This window comes from Synchiropus splendidus, chromosome 5 (genome assembly GCF_027744825.2).
Source record: "Synchiropus splendidus isolate RoL2022-P1 chromosome 5, RoL_Sspl_1.0, whole genome shotgun sequence".
NCBI classification, from domain to species: domain Eukaryota; kingdom Metazoa; phylum Chordata; class Actinopteri; order Syngnathiformes; family Callionymidae; genus Synchiropus; species Synchiropus splendidus.
This window is the reverse complement of record NC_071338.1, coordinates 28,590,337-28,612,550: the sequence shown is the minus strand read 5'-3', so window position 1 is coordinate 28,612,550 and position 22,214 is coordinate 28,590,337. Positions and strand designations below refer to the sequence as shown.

Sequence of the window (22,214 nt, the reverse complement as noted above, 5' to 3'; positions counted from 1 at the left end):
ACAATAATATGGAATAATATATGTAAGATATCAATTGCTGCAATCTCCACAACATGACTAGTTTTTTTGATTCATGAGTTAAAACAGTAAATCATTTACATGTGTTTGCCACATCCAACAGCCATATTATCATGTCCAACCCTGGATTCTACATGCAGAGGGAAAGCTGGCCCTATTTCGGGAATGTACCATATAATGTGCCTCACATTCCACCTACATTTGGTGGTTGGAATTGAGAATGTCAGCATGGTGCTGATACTTGCCATTTGATAAAAAGGATTATACATTCTTCACCTCTCAGTACCGTTTATAAGCTGATGAACTCAATACTATATCTCATTATCCTTAAACTTTTCTTCACCCTTTGAAGTCTTCCATCCATCACACCAGAGCTAGAAAGATAAGCTATAAAAAAGGGATCTACGAGGTGCTTTAAAAAGTCATACTTTTTTCAAACTGCTTCTTGCATTTGTAACAAAGGAGTGCGACTTGGAAAACCCTCACTCATTCATTCATTTTCTAGGGGGTCACGGGAAGCAGGAACCTAACCCTGTTTCTTGGGGTGAGAAGCAGGAGACACCTGCGTAACTTCAAATGTAGATATTATAGCATTTCTCTGGAGAAACAGAAAGTAGTACCTTGTTCCACTCAACGTTCCCACACGGAGGTCAGTATATGATGTGATCGCCACTGAATGTGGAAAAACAGCACATTTCACTACATTTAATCGCAGCACCCCTAAAATAATATTTTTAAAAAATGTTACTTGTTTTAACCAGCTAGATTGAAGAATGATAGACTGTCAATACCATCCACGGTTCTGAGGACAGAAGTCAATGTCCAAAATGTAATATTTTTATACTCACTACAGAGGGATCCATACACATGTACATACTGTATAAAATAAAAAATAAGTACTGACTAGCTCTTTTGTGCCAGCAGCATTGTCATCCTGTGAGACTATTACTATTTACTTTTACTTCTTCAACTACATTTTGTATATATATGTAATTCTTAAGAGAGATTACATTTTCCTTCAATTCCGTTTAATGTCAAGTTACACTTTTTGGTGCTGAAATTCTTTTTTTTTTTTTATTTTAAGTATGTGTTTCGCGATGTTTTTGCAGTGACTATAAAGAGCATTCTATTATTATATTGTGCAGGTTATTGCCTAATTATTGTATAGTATTGTTCAGGGATTCCTCCATGTTTGTTGTTGTTGTTATCATCCTAGCGACGATGTGTCAACGATGAATTATTAATTAACTTTGAAAAATAGCTCTTTGTTTGTTTCATACTTCAGCATCTAAATAAATGCAATAAGAGTTGATCGTTTAAGCACAAAGTTTGGCCAAAAAGTATTTTTCTTTGACAACTTACTTCATATTTGAGAAGTGAAAAACAACATTATGCCCTTCAAAAGTTGCATTTGGGTCGAACTTGCTACGAATCAAATGATGTTGCCCTGGCTATGACTCCTGAGTGAGTCAGTTTCGGTGCGTGGCGCATCTGTGGAGGATGGTTCTGGAGCATGAAGTGGGGAAGTGAACAGGTGGGGAGGCTCATGTTCAGCCGGAGTCCCTGAACACCTCACGGTCGTCTCCTGTGGACCCGTCACTTTGACACCGATCTCCGACAGACTTGCCAGGCTATTCGGCAGTCGGGTTCCTCCCGTGGACCAATTCTTCGTCTTTGACTTCAGTTCGGGCCTCAGTAAACAGCACCGCCCCGACGCTTGTTTGTTTGGAACGCTGAACGATCCATCGCGGAGCGCCGGGCTCGATTGACACTGTCTGCTGATCTGCTGCTGCGGATTGCTCGGAATAACAAGGCTGCTCGCTAATTCCCGACTCGAGTCGCCTCCGAAAAAGCGAGCAGGGCAGCCAGGAACGCCGCTCCGCCGGAGCCTGCACCCAAGAATGTCTTCGGGAGACCTTTACGAGGTAGGAGCCGAGCAAGTCCGAAGGAAATGCGCCGTAATATTGACGAATAATGGAATTAGGAAGTAAAGGGGAGGGCGTCGCGTAGTACGGCGTGTAAACGCGGTGTCCTAAGCCCTTTAACAGCGCCAACTAACCCGCTTCAAGCTTCACAAACGCCAGGTTTCTCTCACTTTGTGCCGCTTTTGAGGCTCTTTCACACGTTAGACGGCGGATGTGGTGTCAAGGTGTCGTGTGTTCGCTGGGTTCAACTCCTCAGCAGTTGAAAGTGGAGGTAAAGTGACAGCAGCAGCGCGGAGCGGGCGGACATGCTGAATCTACTGATGGTTCTGGAGGTGCGCATTCTCGAACGTTTCCTCGTCTCTACGCGGAGGAATAAAGAGTAAAGAACGCGTTCCTTGTTTAATCCTGACACGTATAAGTGTATATTTCCAAACTCCTGTGGTTATAAAAGTTGCCCAGAAGGTGCAGGATGAGAGGGTCATGGTGCCCTCGCCATCACTGCCAGAGTTCGACATGATCTGTCACAATAGTTGGAGATGACATCAGATCAAACCATGCTGACTGAGTCATGCAGTTTCACTGTGGACTCTTAAAAACCACAACTGGGTGCACTAAAACTTGTTCCAAGGAGATAATGTTATCTGTAGTTGACATGCACGACCCTGACTGACATCAGTTTTAAGACAATAGTCAGTTAAGTTAGTAAATATATGGAGGTAGATGCACGATTTGTGATGTTCTTAAAAGAGATTACATTTTCCTTCTATTCCGTTTAATGTTGAGTTACACTTTTTTGTGCTGAAATTCTTTATTTTTTTTTTTTTAAGTGTTTCGCGATGTTTTTGCAATGACTATAAAGTGCACTCTATTATTATATTCTGCAGGTTATTGTGTGCCAAATGATCACTCTGTACAAAAAACTAATAATGTGTGGAGTCGCAGTGGTCAGTACCTGTCATCTGTTAAAGGAAAGAATATATTTATTTGGATTTTTTTAAGGAATTCTCCCTCCCGCTTTAGCAAACCATGATGAAATTGAGGAACATCATCCGTGACAGAATTATTTGAGTTAGTTCCGTACATCGCTGCTTCATGTCTGCCTCCAACCCAGCACTGACAACTCATCAGAAGAGGCAGTAGATGGTCAACTCTTGAACCCCAAGACAAGAGAGTTGAACACAGCATTTATGCTCCCACTCTTGTTCAATTCTGCCTGTATTGCTGATTTGATTTTGATCTAGAATAACTTGCTAACGGCCGACTCATCTTGACTGGTAAAAGACAGACTAGTGATGGGCGATAACTTATTGTACGTGATATCCCGCCAAACACAATCTCCACAATTCTACATCTCGCGATAAATTCGATGAACACCTGACACACTCGCTGCATTGGACCTGCATTCATGAACATGATGAAACAGCAATGCCGCGCCACACACTCCCCAGCTCTGCAACGTTTGACAGCCGACACCGGCGTGTGACAGCTGTGGGGAGTGTGGTGGACTTTGGTTCACGATCATAGTATTAAACATATTTTTAATACAGGGAACCTTTGATAATGACTCTGGTCGACTCTGAGTCTCTGGATCTGTGTTTGTTTTATTAGATGGAGTGGTCCTCGTAGGTTCTCTGGCGCGGTCGTCTGCCTTGGTTCACATCGACACTCCCGCTGAGCTGGCGCCTCGGCAAAACACCCTGGTGAAAATAATATAATAACAAATATTGTACGGACCTCCGCTCCGGTATTAGCGGCTGCGTCCTCTTCCGTGTCCCCATTAGGGTTCACTGATCGCGGACACACTCTCACAGGCAGCGCTAATGCATCAGTTAGGGACCATCAACAAATTCTGAAGTGGTATTAGTATTAGTGAAATCTTCAAGGCAATGAAAAAAAAACATTTTAGGAGAGAGAATTCTGAAAAGGTTTTTCATCACACAAGACAAAGGACTCACTGTTGATATCATGATTTGGAGAATAGAATATGACAAAATGATAATTTATTCACATTATTTCTAACATTTCTTCAATAGCATCTTGGAAATGTGTCCAGACTGCTCCATAGTTAAAGTCAACTGTGAAGAGACATGAGATACAGCAGACAGACGGCTCAATTTAACCCCTAAATGAAGCTGGCAGAGCAGTCTGTCAGACTCAAGCGGCTTCTACCAGAGACGTGAAACATTGAATTTCTCATCTCTACACTGAGTTAACTATTATATTGAAACATAAACAAATAATAATGTTGGAGGCAAACTCCACTAATAATTCCTAAGACAGGCCGACATAAAGTACAATTGAACCACGTACTGCACATCTCAAGATGTTTAGACATGTCTAATGATGAGCATCAACACTGGTTTTCCCCTCTTTATCTGAAATTTCTGCATAAAATTGGACACTGACTGCCCCGTTCTTTGATAAAAATAGCCTGAGAGAGAGATGTAAGGTTGCCTCACATAATCACTGAGGCTGCTGTCTCGCCAGAGAGGTATGTTTTGACGGCTTGTTCGCGAGTAAAGCAAGTAGTGAGTGTGCGATGGGGTAGGTTGGTGCCGCATTTTTAGCTGTATATCAGTCTGTCGTGGAGAGGAAGGTGCCGAGCCAAAAGGCAAAGCTCTTGATTCCAGTGGCACACCTCCCCTCCGCTATGGTCTCAAGCCTTGGACAGATGAATTGGCGATGGAGACAAGCTCAGCTCTCTGGGAAAGGCTTAAAACTCCCCTCCTCCTCAAGAGAAACTACGTTTATTAAATATCTATGGACGAATTTAAATGTAAAGCACACATTGTTTCAGGTTTTGACATGCTTCCCATCTATTACACGATCTAGATTCTTGCCAAAGTAGAGCAGCATGTTGCCCCATACACCCAGCTGACCACTGACACTTGCCTTGCATCACTGTTGTTCCATATCAGCAAACATGCACAATTACAAACAACACATGGTGCATTCTAACACTTCAGCCACACGTTTGTTGGTCTACTGAAGTCATTCCACTGTCAAGCATTTCCTGATACCGAGTTAGTAACAGGAAGTGTGTCATCCATAAATAACCTTTCCAAATTAAAGTCTTGCAACTGAATTACATCGAGGTTGATTTTGAAACACAATGTTGGCCATACTTACCATCTTACGTGGAACAGGTTGTAATCCACTTCATTTTAATGACTTGAATAATTATGTTTTTGGAACACTAGTCTGCTGTTTGGTGCCACTTTCACCAGCTGCTCAGACTTTTTAGAATTGAGGATGCTAATGCTGTTTTTACTAATTTAGTAATAATAATAATAATTACATAATAATTTATTTATTGTCGTGTTAAACTGTGTTTAACGGTTGAAGAGTGCTAATAATGTTAATGATTTAATGACCCTGATCCATAACAATTTGTAATTGAGATTTTTATAGGTTTATATTGCCCCCCTTTTTTTTACTTGTTAGCATTTATGCATTTTCATTTATCTTCTCATTTTATTTTTGCTGTCTATTGTATTGTCTTGTTTTGAAGCACATTTTATTCATGTTTTACTGTGTTCCTCTAGTATCATTTTCATCTTGGTAACGGAGCCCTTTGTGCCTACGTTGTAATATACTTTTTCGTCTGCATCCATTTATTTTTCGTCTTGATAGTTTCCTGTTTTTTTTATTACTGCATCTTTTATATTCATTTCAAAATCCTTTTATCATCATTCCCCTTTCTGTTTTTGCCTAGAATATTTTTTCCTTTTTAACATATTCAAATGACCAGCCATCACGTTACTCTTGAAAAATGGGTGATGGAAATTGTATTGCCCACGCCTCACTTTGAGGGCTTGGTTACACAAGCTTAAGAAATATTACTTAATTGCACTATAAATACATTTCCATTGAGATTAATGTTCCACCACCATATTACAGTCATGTTATCAAAAGCACCACTTGAATTCTACATTTTTCCTCTCGGCTGTGGAGAAGAAATGTCTCACAGAGGAAATCTTTTGAATGAAGATCAAGCATAAAAAGGTATAATAAAAAGGGAAGAAAGACATTTGCGGCAGCATTTGAATTTCTTTTGTCCTGTTTATGGACTGATGATAAAATGGCACATTGTAATTGAGAATATTTCTTCCTTGGCGGCATCATGGCTCTGAAGCAGATACTTCTTCATCGGAAAGGTCACCAGTTTCCAAGTCTGATACCTTTGTGTTTTTCCCATTGCTTTATCCACTGCTTCCTATTACTCCGATTTTTACGAAGGCTTATATTATAATGAGTCCGATGCTGTCGCATGATTTCTAGTGTCTGAGTGGAATCTGAGGCATTTCAGGCATAATCATAATTATTTTTAATATTAGCTTCCCAAATATGAAAGTGTTTAAGCCTACTTTATTTTGACATTTATGGAAAATACTTTTTTTTTTCAAATGCTTGATTGATCTTGGTATTTCAAACATGATGAGGTCACAGATTGGTGCTAAATTTGAACCTAGGTAATGTATCAGGTTACAGTGATGTCAGTGACACCGTCGGTCAGGAGGAGTCGAGGGACGCTAAAGATGATACTCCTAGACTAAGGCTGTGTCCCATTTCTCCCCCTAACACTAGCACTTAACACTAGCACTTGGTTTTGCGTGTTCTCCACTATGAAGTGCCCTCCGACGACAAAGTGAAGTGACTGATGTCCCTAAGAATTGTGACACTTCATGACGTCACGTGTAAAGATAACATGTCATTGGCTGCCGTGCTGTCTTATGTTTCCCGCATATCCAGTGTTGGATATGCAGCTCCAACGTTTTTCCAACCTCTTGCATCAGCGCTGATAATCTCACTTGGTTTGGTGAACCAACGGAGAAGAAATGGGCGCAGCTGAAGTAGGCGTAGCCGAAGCTGGCTTCGCCGATATGTTGCGGTGGTAGATCTGTTAGAGATATGAGGATGTTAAGGTTAGCCCACTGTTGTTTGTTAAGAAGAAATAAAATCATACCATTGTACATACATGTTGTATTGTTCATGTTGTCGCGTCGACCATTCGGCTCGCTAACGTGTGATACGAGAGAGAGTAAACAAACGGAAGAGTAGTCCTCATTACTAAAATGTCCCTGCTGTCCTATCCTACATTGTATTTAAATAAAGTACTTTGGAATCCTGGAAATCTATCCATACTTCATATTCCCACTTCATTTCAAGTCAGCTCTGGAGCTCCCTTGGTTTGAAGAGATCAAGTGGTGAACGGCAAGTGCCCTCAGTCGTGGGACTATTGGGACACACTACACTTACTTGTGAATGCGCAAAACCGAGAGTCAAAAACGAGTGTTAGGGTGAGAAATGGGACACAGCCTTAGACGACCTGCGGCTCCCTAATGTGGCTCCCTTCAGTGTAGGCAAGTGATGAGTAGGACGAGACTGACACGGCTTTAAGAGCTCTTTAAAATGAAGATCCCCCATGTCCTTCCTCAAGACGTAATTTTCTTGCATGGCTACATGTGATGTGCGCACACTGAGCCATGCGTGTACACACTAGCGGTTTAGGCAGGGTTGAGCCGTTAGGCAGTCCGAAGCGGTCTTATTTTTTTCTTGTCACAAGTAAGCGCTGCTTGATCATGTTCTGCTATGGAAGGCCAGTTTGTCAAGCTTGTAGCCTCCAGCGGACCAACCAGCAGCATCAGCAGCACACGACTGGAATCTCACTCTGTCGTGCCCCCACCAGCGACGGCGACAAAAGTGACTGATGCAATTGTGCTCTATTATGATCACTTAAAGGGAGCTGTAAACCTGCAAAAGGCTATTTGGCCTAACACGCACTTCTCTTTCTTTGATCACCTCTCTCTGTTCATGGAGTCAAGCGAGATGTCGGCTTGGTTTTTGTTGTTTTCATGTGATGTTGATGTTTCTGGGCAAAATTCGAATCATACATTTTTTATCTAAATATTATTTGCAAAGTTTAGGAGTTCAAGTGGATTCCAGGGTTTCCGCAAAAAAAAAAAAAAGGAATGCAGCCAATCAGGAAACGATAGCGAAACATTGAAGCAAGGGGGTAAATTTTGACATTTACTGAGTTGGTGACAATAAAAACGCGAGTTTTTAACAATGAGAAATAGACTTCCGTCCATCTATTCATATGTCTGTGAGCAACAGACTTGTTCACGTCCATGATGTGTTACATGTTTGTTTCAATGTTTCCACTCTGTTTTAATATGTTTGGTCTCATGAGAGTGCATCTTTTAAAGAGATCAATTTTCTGATGGTGTGCCACCCTCATTAATATGTACTAGTATCCCTAGAGTCTTAAAACTGTGTTTTAAAAAAACATCAAATCAGCTTGTCCAGTGCCAAGTTATTATATTTTTTATGACTTTTCATTTCAGTTTTTTCATTTTTATTTAGTTAAATTTTTTTGTCTTTCAAATTCAGTTAGTTTAAATTATTTTTGAAAGTGGGTTGGTTTCTTTTCATTAGTTTCAGTTTTTGAAAAATGCTTAGTATTAGTTTTAGTTAGTTTTTTTCCCTTCAATATGGAGTATTGGAACAAGAGTTAATATTGAAATAGGTCACAAAAATAGTCAGTAATAAAAACTCAAAAGACACCATCTAAAAAAATGGATTAAGCAGGGAAATGTGCTTTTGTCTGGTCGGGACATCAACACATGTAACGTCACGGACTAGACATGGCGCATCTGGCCAACAGCTGTCGTAAAACCAGCCAAGCCAAAATAAAAGATTATAAATCATCTCAAAATGCTGTTTTTATTAAATAAAAAGACAAAAATGAATATTTCTTTTTGTTTGTTTTGGGTTTTGTAAACAGACAATGCAGTTTCACTTAGTTATCGTTTGAAAAACTGTTATTTTATTTTTAAAGAATGTCATTTACAATTCTAGTTTTCGTTTTTCATTAGTTTTTGTTAACTATAATAACCTTGGTCCAGTGTACTTCAGCATTTGACTTGTACATACTGCACTGCTGTTTCAACTAGGACTACTGAAAAAATTATAAGGAAAATGTTGTCTGTATCCTCTGTTGTGTTTCGTGGCTCCATACAGTTTTTCTGACTGGCTGTTCTTTTGATTGCAAAAGTTTCCCTCCCGTGTCCTTGGCCCAGACCCAGTCCTCCAAGGGCTGGTGATTTTGACTAAATACAACATTCTGACTTTTTTTTCCTTTTAATTTCCTTTTGGGGGAAACACTGCAAGAGACAAGGTGTTCAAATTTGTGCTTCGAGCAGAGGACACAGGCACAAATCTGACTGGTAGCAACAGAACCAGATCGTGATGAGTGGAAGATCCTCAACATGTTTAAAAAACCTGTCACGCATTTTAAGTTGTTCATCATTTGAAGAGGTTTTGCTCTGCTGATTTATCAATTGGACCTGCTGCTGTCTCCTCACATTGCTGTGTTGCGGCAAAAGTGTGTTTAAATTCTACTGTGGACAAATAACAGGCACAGTTAGTGCTGTTATTTGATGAAGTTGCCAGTGTACCGTAAAAACTACGGGGTTCATCAATCACCATTTTTTTGGCCGTTACTGACTGACGATTTTTCCCATCCCCCAAGTCCCATCTCGCCGAAACCGTTTTTTGCTGACGAAATAACAGTAATACGGAACTACACTGTATCGAAAACATTGCAACTTTTAAAGCAAATATACAGGCAAAGGGCTTAATCTAAAATAAGTATCTTATATTCCCGTTTCAGTGAGCAATGAACAGATCAAACCTACAATGTACACTTTACTTGTTAAATACCGGATGTTGCCTTCTAAGCTGACAGACCGCGCCTCTTCTCATCGACTACATGTCCAGTGAATGAATACCTGGCTATTAGCTGCTGATAGCGTACCTCCTGTCTTCAACAACGGAATGCGGCTGCTTATTTATTTATTTTATTTTATGTGTTTATGCCCACACCGTTTCCTAGTCAGATTTGACAGGGACTCTGTGGTGCTGAAGATGTGACAGAAAGCTCCTAATGAGCCTTCATGGTGATAGATCTTCTTCATACAAACAACAGAAAACCTCTCACTTTACAATGTAAGCGTCATGACAGCAACATGATTGTTATTCATTTCATCAATATGAAATACTTTTTTAAAAAAATGTATAAAGGATCGTCCTATACAATTCATGTTGACACTGAACCGCACAAGCAAAAAAGCGACGCTTGATAACCCTGAACTAAGAGTACTATATCACATAATAAAAAACCCATTTGGTCACTGAATGAGCAGTGTTAGCCTCTGACCTGGATTGCTGGCAATAAATCTTCGTAGCAAGGATTATACTGTCCCAGGCCTGCCCTTTATCTCAGTTGCCCTTCATAATTTTATGATTAGATTGGAGTTATTTCTTTAGTGGCCTCATGTTAAATTTTGGTATCCCAGGTCTTGTGTTATGGAGCGAGGGTAGAGTGCAACATTGGATCGACAGTGCAACACTGCTATGAAAAGTAGCCATTACATTGCGTTGTTATGGTAGATGAAGGGTAAATCAAGATTCACATTGAAAATTACAAGTAACAGGTATTTCTCTGGGGACCTCAAAGGAAGTTTCCAGGTGGAGGGGAGTCAGCCCGCGGGCTGCTGCCTCCTTCAAACTCGTATAAGCCAAGGATGATGGATGTAGAATTTCTGTGACATATAGAACTATCTCCTCTCTTCATTGTTACAGCAGTTATTATTGATATATTGAGCTTTGATAGATTACCCCAGCTTGTTCAGATCTCTGAGTCATGTTCCCATCACTGATACACTGGGGAGTTTGTGAGTTCCAGACAGTGTCTTGTGCCAGCTAAAATGTCTGTCTCAGACAGTCTGGCTCATTCACAAATTGCATCTCGAGATTGTTGAGTCGGTCTTGAACATTATAATTACATTATTATTTTTTATCTTATAAGAACCTGCTGTAACAGTGATCACAAGAAAGGACAGAATGTTGCAGGCTTTAGGAATAAGACCTACAAACCAGTGACCATGCTTCCATGCGTCAGGAATTGGTTGCAATACTAGGGATTTTTATGCAGTAGATCCTCGATACTGATCATAATGATTGATTATTATTTGGTAATGAAAATATAGTTATGATCAGAGCTTCTGGGTAAATGATGTGGGGAAAACCTAAATTTAGACAAACTGTTTTTTTAGAGAAACTTAAGTATAAAAACCTTGCAGGCAAGATGTTGCGATTATTCAGTCAAAACATTTCATTCAGTGTGAGAGTAATCTGGTGAAAAGATTTTGTTTGAAAGGCAGTGAGCGGCATGTACCGATCATATGCTTTTTCATGGACATCATCTGGTCATAATTGTTGGCCACTCGATTGCAGCGTCACTAAAGTAAATTATTGGTTATGGACTTTGAAAGAAGGCAATTGAGGTGACGTGGAGCTCCAGGAAGAAACCGTGGGCAGATGACTGGTGTCTCTTTCAGAGGATGAAAGGCTCCGTCACCCACACATTAGCTGTAAAGCCTCATGGGGTCCGGGAGAAGTTGTCGAGTGAATGTCCTGGCAAGCCCAGCTCGAAGAAGACTGTGGACAAAGATTTCATGTTCCTCATCCTCATATTTGACTCGTGCTTAGATTACAGTGATGTGTTCCAGCACTCGTAATTGGATAGTGTTACTGTCATTTCATATTCGGGACTTGGACGAAGCTCATAGGATCAAGTAGCAGCTGGTTGTTGTTTGGGTTTATAGTCAGCAAAAAAACTATCATGAAGCAGGATGTTTGTCATTATGACTAATGGATAGAGATCAAGGGTTGAGAAGTACAAATTGCAGTCAGTGATATGGCTGACCGACTCGAGGGGTGACGGACTGGGAGCAGCTTGAGTGATAAGGAAGCATTCCATGAGAGAGGTGAGACCTGCCGTGATCTATGGTTTACAGACTATAGCACGGACACAATGGCAGGCGACTGAGTTCCCAGATGAAGATGCAGAGATTTCATTTTGAGTGTGTAGGAAGAACAAGCTTGGAAATGGCTGCGTCAGAGAGACGGCTAAAATGACTTAAACACATCAAGAGGACTGAACAGTGGACATGGTCGATAAAGAACTTTGGACATGGGTGTAGTTAAGGACTGTAGGAGAATAGTCGAGATATGTAAAGCAGGCTGACTTTGGCAATTCCTGAGGTTGAGGTGTGTGATGTGATATTAGAATGTTGTTTGAATTTGGTATGTCTCTGTCACATTCTTTGCCCTTTTGTTTCAAGCGTGTGTTGTTCTGCCACACACTCGCAGTCAGAGCGAACAAAGTCAAGTCAAAAACGCGACTTCCAGTTTTTTCCCCCTTAACCTGATGCTCCTCTAACTCAGTCCTTCTCAAATAGTGGGGCGGGGCCCCCTGGGGGTCGCGGAGCAATGCCGTGCGGGGATGCACGTGACCTTGGTTAACATACTTTTTTTGCCATACTAGTTTAAAGTGTAACTGCACATCCACTCATGATTTTTCTTTTTAATTTCAGGGTAATTGATGCACTTAGTCTTCTTAGACAGACAAAAAACATTTTAATAAAGCTATTCTTTATTGTAACAAGGATACAATGTTATGCAGAGGTGTTCTTATAGTAATTTTATAGATATGATACTATTTACAGAGTTGGGGGGGAGGAAGAACCTTACTTCTTCCTGGGGGAAGGCGCAACAGAAAATAATTGAGAAGCACTACTCTGACTGGACCACAACCTTCATGGCAGGATGATGGACTTTTTTCATCTGATCTACAACGCCAAAGTCTGTCTCAGCAGAGCTAACAGCCACCGTGACGTCTCACTTGAAACCTTTATTGATCTTTTCTGTTCAAAGTTGTTAATCGCATGTTTGAAAAGAGTCAAATGAAAATGCAAACTTGAGTGTTTTGGTGCACTTAAATCCTGTTGAAATGACTGTGGTGAGGAATGGAAATAACATGTACATGATGCACAAACACTCTGCACTAAATTGTCTATTTTTTTCCCTCAAAATCACGATTCCATCATACAAAATGAAAGTCGAAGAACTTCTTATTTCCCTCACACTCCACCAAGAGAAAAAAATCAATGGTGGAAGAATTTATAATGAAACACATATAATCCTTTTAAGGCCACCGTGTATAATCCTGACACCCAGCACTGCTCCATCAAAGCTTCCTCAGTCTGCCTCTGATCCTACCCTGGTACCTCTGATTGGTGTAGTGGGGTGGTCTGGCTCGCCCCAAAACCTGATGCCATTCAGAAGTGGAGTGAGGGAAAAGAATGTGTGTGATTTAGGTGTAAAAAAAATGTGAGTGACGGCCATCACACAAGGCTCAGAAATGATATGGTTGTAAATATGATTGAGAAGAACTGAGTGACAGCAAAATATATAACAATCAAGATTCAATATCCAAGCATGTCTTTATATTTACTTAAGATTTGATGCATGTAGTGAGCTTATGTGTGACTGTGTCAATATTGTCAGTTCATGATTTTGTTCCAACTCAACGTGTGAGTCAGAGTAAACAAAAATTCCAATGAAGAGGAAGAACACCAAACATGAAATTAAAATCCGCGCGTCATTATTGGGGGTTGAAGATTTGGTTCGAACAATGGGAATGATTCATCCTCCCTTTGAAAAGAAGTTCTATTTAGGTGAGCTCTGGCAGATGAGGTCATCAGAGGCGCTTGTTTAAATGCATCACGCATTATAAAGCGCTGCTTCTAATTCATGTATGCAGCTTGCTGCCTATAAATATTTTATATTGTTGCAAGAATCCTGGCAACATGTTGCACTTTATGCTGCAGTCCAAGAAGTTCAATTTTATTTTTTACCTGGAGTATACCTTTCAACCCATTTCATGTGTGATCTACTTGAGTGTTTCGCCTATAATATGAACTAACTAACATAAAGTTCAGTTTTTCAACTACACATCCTGCCAGCTTCCATCTTACCCATCAACTGCTTCAAGATTTTCTTACACTTGCTGTTTGATGTGGAGTCAGTGGATGACTTATCAGCGCTCGATACCGATACTGGATTGGATCTGTCCTTAGCTGCAGCGGAGGGCTTATGAAAGCCACTGTCCAGGTAGAAAAAAATTCTTACTGACAACTCTATCAATCAATTCCTCATGACAGTGATAAAATCTGGGCAGAAATCTGGGCCTCTTACTAAATTACAAGCAAATACATATGAGTTAGGTTCTCTTGGACATCAACTATATATATATATATATATATATATGTGTGTGTGTATATAATCTAAAAATTTGACCCAAATACCTGTATTGTTCCCTTTAGTCTTGTTATATGCTATTATATGATGTTTATTGTGTTTTTTCTGTCATGTCTCACATGACACTCTCCTTGCCAAAGACATGCCTCTTCCTCTAGCCCTGGATCTTCCCCCATGGTGTCCCCCTTACCGGGAAAGTTTCAAAAATGTTGAGAGGTTGTCAAGTAGTTTTGGCCTTTCAAGACTCCAACTGGGCTTCAATGACTACTCTGCAATAAAAGAGCAGCTCGGCTATTTGTCCCCGGCAGAAGACTGAGCACTCTAATTTATTCAGCCTCTATATTGGGGTTGGAATTGAGATTCATTATGGTCGAGAATAGGCCAGGAAGTGTTCTAGAAATAATATGGGAGTGTAAATCGAATCAAATGGAAATGGTAATCGCAAAGTAAACTTCAGAAGTGAAGTAAACATTGATGACAAATCCTGCCTGTGGTGGTCTCACAACAGATATCACCAACTCCATTGGCCCGCGATTTCAGTCTTTCAGCCTACCATTCACTTTTGTGTGTTTCAGCAAGTACAACGTTGTCTGGCGCCCTCAGCATCCTCATTAATTGCAAAGAGGCTTTAAATCCTTTGCTGGAAACTTCCAGCCCAAGAAAATGCTTGATCAGTTGTTTTTGAATGTCTCCGTGTTAAAATTCGCAACGATTCAACCCAAGGCTATCCAGGCCTCACATATGGCTCAGAATCATTCAATTCACATCACTTGCTCGCGCAGATATCGCTAAAATACAGTGTTAAAACGATTTGGTTTAAAATACAAGGTGTTTCGCTGTGGGCCACACAACTCTGTCAAATACATACACCAGCACACCAAGCCATATGATTATAAAACATGAAATTTAATGTAGAGGATATAGTTCATTGCTCACTTTTTCGGATTGCTGTGTGCAACATGATGCTTCACTTTTCTTTCTTCTTTTTTAAACATCTTAAATTCCATCTGACATCAATTCAATGACCACATTTCATATGCGATGGCTTCAGTATCCAAAAAGGAGGCGATGGTGTCCTAGACTGCGGTTACATGCAGAGAGTTGCCAGACAATGGCGATAGCTCGATCAAGCCACTAAGTCCGACTGCGTCATGCTCTCCCAGTTTACATTTAGTTCAGTGAAAATATACCTATGAGTAGTTCCACCTCTGTGATGAAGGGTACTGCTGTGAGCTCTGTAGTCATCCTGGTTTCTATGACCGTCAAGGAAGTTGACAGGTAGCGAGGAGCTGTGTTCAGACTGATTAAATAGTTTAACTTCAGAGGTCCAGAATCAGTGTGTCAGAGCAATGGTTCAATGGTTCTGTGACTTGCAGAGGCGCTTTGTCGTCGGTCTGCCTCATGGGATGTCAATATATTTTTTGCTGTGTTTAAGCATGTAATTTCCATGTTCCAACTGAGTCACATTTACTGTATTTAGAGCGTACCACTGGAATTAAGTGTCTCATTGCTCCTCTTCTCACTGAGACACACCGCCGTTCAGGCAGTCGATTCTACTGCTGATAGGAAGAAATTTTATCCAACATGAAGCTCAGACGCGACTCATGGATCAGAAATCTCTGCTGGTTTGGATTGTTAATTTTGGATCCGGCGAAAACGTTTAATTGCGCCCAATACTGGATCTGTCCCATCTGTAGTAGCACCACACATGACTCTTACTGCCTGCTTTATTGATGAGTTGAAGTTTCCTGTTTTCACCACACTTGCTTTATTAAGACAATCTTGGGTGATGAATGCTTGGTGCTCTTCCTGCCACTGTCAGTTCCATCGAGAATTTGGGAGGGGCAGTATGAGCACTCCATTGCTGAGGAGGAAGTTATTCTGTACTGAATAACTTCAGTACAAAAGTATTGTTTCTTGGGACATCATGGAAAATGGGAAATCATGATGAATGCAGAAGATAAGGAAGCCAGGAAAGAGACACAAGGGCCCCAGTTGATGAAGAGGACTAGGATGAGAAGTGACAGAATACCAACAATCATTCAGAGAGGTGGCCAAAGAACCTTTCTGTATGTCTCGTTCCAGTATGGGAAACATTTCAAACATTGAAACCATTGAAACAACCAGTGCAGAGCAGTGGGAGTATTGTGAAGGTCAAAGCACTTCTTTCATTGTTCATTGATGATTTTACAGAGGCTAAGAAGCTCAATCAGCTACAGACTAATCCAGCCGCAAGCACCCACATGGCCTCTTCATTACTTCTGCCTGCAGTGATGGGACTGTTAGTCTTAGTTTTAGATCTGCTCCGCCACACCACTTCTACACCTCCCTTCGCAAAAGGAGTATTGATGCTTTTTCTTTTAACGTCTCTTCCATTTCATTTTAGAGAGGCAGTGTGCCAGATAGAGACCTGACTGTTGTTGGTTTGTCATGGTTGCTTCATCTTGAGTGGTGAAACTAAGATGTGCTGTCGAGTTAAACTTGGATTTTTTTTCTGATTTATTTTTTTGTGTGTTCCGGCTGTAGGTGGAGCGGATTGTGGACAAAAGGCGCAACAAAAAGGGCAAATTGGAGTACCTCATTAGGTGGAAAGGCTATGGAAGTAAAGAAGACACGTGGGAGCCTGAGCATCATCTCCTGCACTGCGAGGAGTTCATTGATCAGTTCAACAGCTTGCAATTGCACTCGCACAAACAAGGCAAGCTCCCCAAAAACCGGGGTAGAACACTCATCTCCAGCCACACAGGTGCCAGAGACAATTCCAGAGCTGAAGTCCGCCAGAAGAAAAGCAGCTGTGGCCCGGCTGTGGGGGTACGAGTAGGCACCGTCGTAGGCCTTGGAAGTCGAGGGTCTGCGTCCACTCAGAAGCAGAAGAAGTTGGACGGCACACCTGGGAATGCACTTGGTCACCGCATGGGAAAAACCATCATGTACAAGACTCCTCCGCTCGGGGCACCCCGCTTTGTGGCCCCGTTGAGAAAGCCACATAATGGACTCCAGAATGGAGAGATGGAGACACACTTATACAGGGCACCTGCTCGACCACATCAGCCACCGTCGGATGGAGTCAAGGAGGAGTTCGGTGATGTGAATACTTCAGGTCAGCACTTTATCAGTGAGCTGGGTAAGACTACAGAGAGAGCAATTTATATACTTTATGAAGTTTTTAGAAGAAATATGTTTACACAGTTACCAAATAATCAGTCATTCTCTGAGCAGCTTAGTATTTAGTTGTAGCGGTGGTCAAATGGACCCTTGATATTAAATTGGTTCTCACTGATGAATATCCAAAAAAAAACTTCTGAGTTAGTCAGAATGTGAGGTTTGTAATAAGTGTTGACATTAGAACGCATGTCTGAGGCCTGAAATTTATGAATCTAATGCACAATTTATGGGGCTTTAAGGAGCTCTAGTTGGAGCTTGGCTTGAGTGAAAAATAACTGGATGTTTTAACTTCTGGTTCTGGACAAACCAGCAACTCAATAGCAACTATAGTCAAAAGCCAGTGTTTATTGGGCAAATATGTTTATTTCCTTAAACATGAATGTTTGCTTTTGCCTATATACGAAGATTTGTTGCAGCAGAAGTGCAGTAGAGTACGAAGTGTAGTGTGCTGGCTCTGTATCGAGAGCGAAGCATACAGGTCACGTCATGCCAGACAAGACACATTGAAGTAAAATACACTCTGCCAGTGCTTTCACATCCATATTTTCCACTGCTGGTGATATTGTTGTGCTTTTTTTTCTTTTTTTTTCAAAGAAGTGGTTTCTTTAAAAAAAAAAAATAGAACTTTCATACAGTTGCAAATTTTGTTATTTTCTATTTATTCATTTTCAACTAAAATTAACCAGTTATCCCACATCAAGTAGCTGTACCATAATACAACCACAAACCCTCTGGAGCTAGCGTCATTCCGGGTTTCATGTGTATCCCGTGGGACAAAGTGCTTCCTTAACAGGAAGTGGTGTGCTGGAATACAATCAGCTGGATTAATGCTGCATTTACAAAAAGGCATTAGTATTGACAGTTGGGAAACCAATGCCAGATCCCCAGTGGCACCCAAATTAAAGTCCAGCCTCCAGAGAAGAAAAAAATTCATGTTATATCAAATGTATTATATCAAATCGTGGCCCCACAAATCGGAATCGCATTGAGAGATAGAAGATTCACTCCCCTCAAGCGTTTTGTACCTTATATTAAAGCTATAATGTGTTCTAACCCAAGTCTTTTTTTGTGTCAGCAGGCACTGATAACTTTTCAGTCATGGGTCACAGTCCAGAGACTGTGGAGTTAATGATTGTTGTCAAACTTGCTTAACTTGGAAGGTGGTTTATGTCAACTTGTTACATAATTTAGTGGCATTAGCAATTGCTAACTCCTGGACAATGACAGATTCTTCTACTGTTGGAGTGTATGTATGTGTATTGCACTTAACATGACGTTCAATGAAGCCTCTATAGTGGTTTACGGCTCTTCCTGCCCACGTGGGCATCAGTCACTAAAAAATGGTCATAACAAAAAAGAAAAAAGGTGTTTGTTTTTCAGCTGTTGGGAAGCTGTGTTGATTTCCTTAGACACAACTAAATTAGCTCTTTATTAGTTGTTCAAATTTACTTTTCATTTTTCTACTATTCAAAGTTGCCCCACTCCGCAGTCCTCCAAAGGAAAAAAGCTCTTCAAAGCTCTTCAAAAATGCACTTAGCACGAGTTTAAAGGCTGTCCATTACATTCATATTAATCAAGATGTCTGGAAGGACTGGCAAGGAGGTTGAAAACTGTTGCAATGCACCATGATTAAATTTATCCTAGTTTGTTTATTAAGGGGAAAGTTTGAAAGAAGTTTGCAGTGCGGTGGTGAGTCATGACTTATAAATCTAGAGTAGGCTGTTTCTAGAACTTGGAAATCTGGCACCAGTTTGTCATTTAAATTCAATATTTGCATTAGGATTTTATTTCAGTGACAACACTGGGTCAAAACAGGCCTTCAAAAGGTGAAGCAGGTTAATGTGTCATAGTATGTGGAATTAACAATTGCGTAAAACTGCATTTTATGCAGGAATGCTGACAGTACTCTGAAGTGCCGCAGTGAGTGTTAAAAATTCTTAAAGATAATGAAAGCATCCCTTCTTGAAAAAAACGACGTGGAAGTGTTGCCTTTGCTCATGCGTGAGTGTGATTGTTGCCTGTTTTACAATTAAAAAGGAACTAAAATATATGTGTTAGAACATTTTTGCCCCGTACTTGCATCTCCACTGTTCATGTCCATCATTTGGAAACCTTAGGTTCATGGTGAGTCCATGCTTTTGTGCTCCTCCCACTGTCCAAGATAAATGCAGCGGTCAGTTGGTGACCCTAGATTGTCGGTTAGCTTTAGATGTATGTGTTGGTCTGTCTTTGTGTGTCCAACAGTGGAGAGCCTTGAGTATTACAGGGGGCCTTCACTTCAGCCACCCAATGAAAGAGCATGACAACCTCAATTCTGCTGTCAAACAGCAATAACGGCAACAATTTTCTCTGCAACTAGCAACGTTCTCGACCAAACACATTCAAAAGTCACCTGAAGATGCCTTGTGAACTGGAACATCACGCTTTGACGCTGTTTGGCCTGACAGTCAACACAGGTCACACCATTATCGACATGATGTGGATGTATCCTAAGGTTGTGTCTTTCATTTTTTTATTGTTATATTTTCAAATTGTAGTTGAATATTTCAGCCACACTTTCATTTGTTTCTCGTTTTTCCGTCTATTTTTGGGCGGGTTGTGAAAGTCCTTTAGCACATGAAGTTAAGTGCTACAAAGGATATTAGTGTTCAGATGAATTTTATGGATATGTTACAGATATTAACGGTGACCTAGAAACTAATCCTGTCAAGGTTATACACTGTAATTGAGTCATAAAGCTTCTGCCAGCACAAAGGAGCCTCAGAAGCATGTCCTGATCAGTCCGGCGGGCAATGAGTTTCTGACTGACGGTACTTTCTCTCTGCTGCTCACGTTGAAGGACCTTAACTTCCATAGGAAGCTTTTGTCCTCTTGTCGACACTGTTGCATCCATTCAACTGTTGAAGTGAACGCTCTCCACTGCACCGCTGTTTTCCACCTGTATTCAAACTGCCCTTCTGTACCAGGACTTGACACCACTTCCTTCTGACATGAAAAAAAAAACCTCATAACCATACAAGCAAATTATGTTTCAGGGGAGGAGAGGGACAAATGCTAGATCCTGTTCATTTTAAAGAGCTCTCTAAGCCGTTTGAGTCATGACCAACCCATCACTAGTCAATGCTGAAAGGAGACACAATCTGGAGGTTGAAGAGCTGCGTGTGGCAGTGTGTTACCAACCTCCTGGTCTGTGCCAACAGTGCTGGAGATGATGACCCCTGATATCACTTCGCTGTGTTCTCCAATGATGCAGAAGCCTCTTAAATGTTTGTGATGTTAGCAGCACCAGCCTGAAATGATGGAGGCCTTCCTTCTTAAATTGTAATCTAGGTATGGTCGATAGTTTACTGCTAAGGACAATCTCGCGATTAAAATGCACGACATTTACATTAATATGAAGAGACCATGACGGCATGCACCTCTCCACCTCCGCGGCGTGTGACACCAGTGTCTACTGTATTTATAGTGATGAAGAGTCCAAAGGACTTTGGTTCAAGATTGTTGCTGCAAACATATTTTGAATACAATAAACTCTCAATAGTGACATTAGTAGAAGCTGAGACTCTAAGTCAATGTTGGTTTGTGCTACATCAAGCGGCCCAAATATTATTTTTGTCAGCGTTGTCAGATCAGGGATCAACCCATGCAGGGGTGTAAAGGAAAACGCCCGCTCGAGCAAAAACTGATCCCCGCCATGGCTACATTCTACCCACAGAAAAATCATCACATCTCAACAACAGCAACAGATGTTGCCTTGATCTTAGTGGATATATTAACAGAACGTCTCTTTCAGTAGCCGCCATGGTGCGACAAACATCACCTAGCACTCGTGCACTGCTGCAGTTAAACCCTGGGAAGAACAGTCTGTGAGGTTACGAACACAACAGGGTTGTACGAGAGACTCGTTGAACTGCCCATCTTTACACCTTTTTGGCTACTCTATATTAACATAAAAATAATCTTTGTAGATGTTGGAGGCAAACTCCAGTAATACAGAGGTACCAGGTAGAGTAGTAACTGTTTAATTGTAAAATGGTTCAACTTATAAGATGGAATGTAGTGTGTCATAGACTTGTGATAGAATGAAAATGTATTTATCATGTGTTTTATCATTATGAGGATTTTTTTTCCTCCCCCCTTTATCGTCCGTCCCCATTGTGGTCTGAAATACTTCAGGGGATATGACAGGTAGGCAGATGAGATCTGTCATTTGACACAAGCTGAAGTAAAGCATCCGTATAGGGTGCTAGTCCTGGGTGTTGAAAAGAGAAGGACACAAAAGATTTTGATTTGTTGGTTAGACGCAGAACCATGGAAATAAAGACAAATCCATTAAGGGAATTGGAGCTGCTTAAGTTGGAACTAGAATGATCGTGATAAATAGTGGTTGCAGGAGAGTCAGCAGGGAGCTGCTGAGAGGAAGATATGATCACTTGATTCTAGATAGGGGGCAGAGCTCTCCACATACCTTTTCATGGCGCTGAGTTCTTGTTTTGGAGGTTCTACAGATCTTATACAACTCTGCAAAGGTCTGAAAGTCAGTCACTGTCCCCTTCTGCTCGGCCACAAGGCGGGCACTGAACAACAAGCCCTCCCACCAGGTCAATATTATGACAGTCAGCCAGAGTGCTCTCAAGCAAGCATGTAGAAGATTGTATTTAGTGATCTCCCGAAGCTGAAAAACAGTTGCGGAGAGAGCCAAGTGCTACCACCACTCCCCTGAGTTGGCAGAATTTAAAGCAAGATACTGTATCAAGCCAAGGCTTAAGCCAAGGCCAGCCACTGACCTGCTCTTAGCTTTAGGCTGCAATTGTAGCTGGTCAGAAAAGAAGTTACCTGTCTGCTCAGAAATAGTTTTTTTAGGAGGAAAAAACTGCAACTAAGCGACTACAACAAGTTAAATCTTGTTCTTGCCAGTTGCCAGTTGAATATGGCACA

The 22,214-nt window shown here is 41.0% G+C and overlaps 1 protein-coding gene across 2 annotated transcripts in view; it reads left to right on the top strand.

Annotated features, from left to right (window-relative positions):
• The first annotated feature begins 1,605 nt into the window (after positions 1 to 1,605).
• Positions 1,606 to 22,214, top strand: part of LOC128759272 (chromodomain Y-like protein 2) — a 33,598-nt gene continuing 12,989 nt past the window's right edge. Inside the window, exons 1-2 of one of the 2 annotated variants that reach the window (XM_053866100.1) lie at positions 1,606 to 1,943; positions 16,638 to 17,235. In XM_053866100.1, the coding sequence (XP_053722075.1) occupies positions 1,920 to 1,943; positions 16,638 to 17,235 (622 nt within the window). In that variant the 5' untranslated portion in view covers positions 1,606 to 1,919. The remainder of the gene's footprint in view (positions 1,944 to 16,637; positions 17,236 to 22,214) is intronic. The other variant, XM_053866101.1, reaches the window with a different exon arrangement.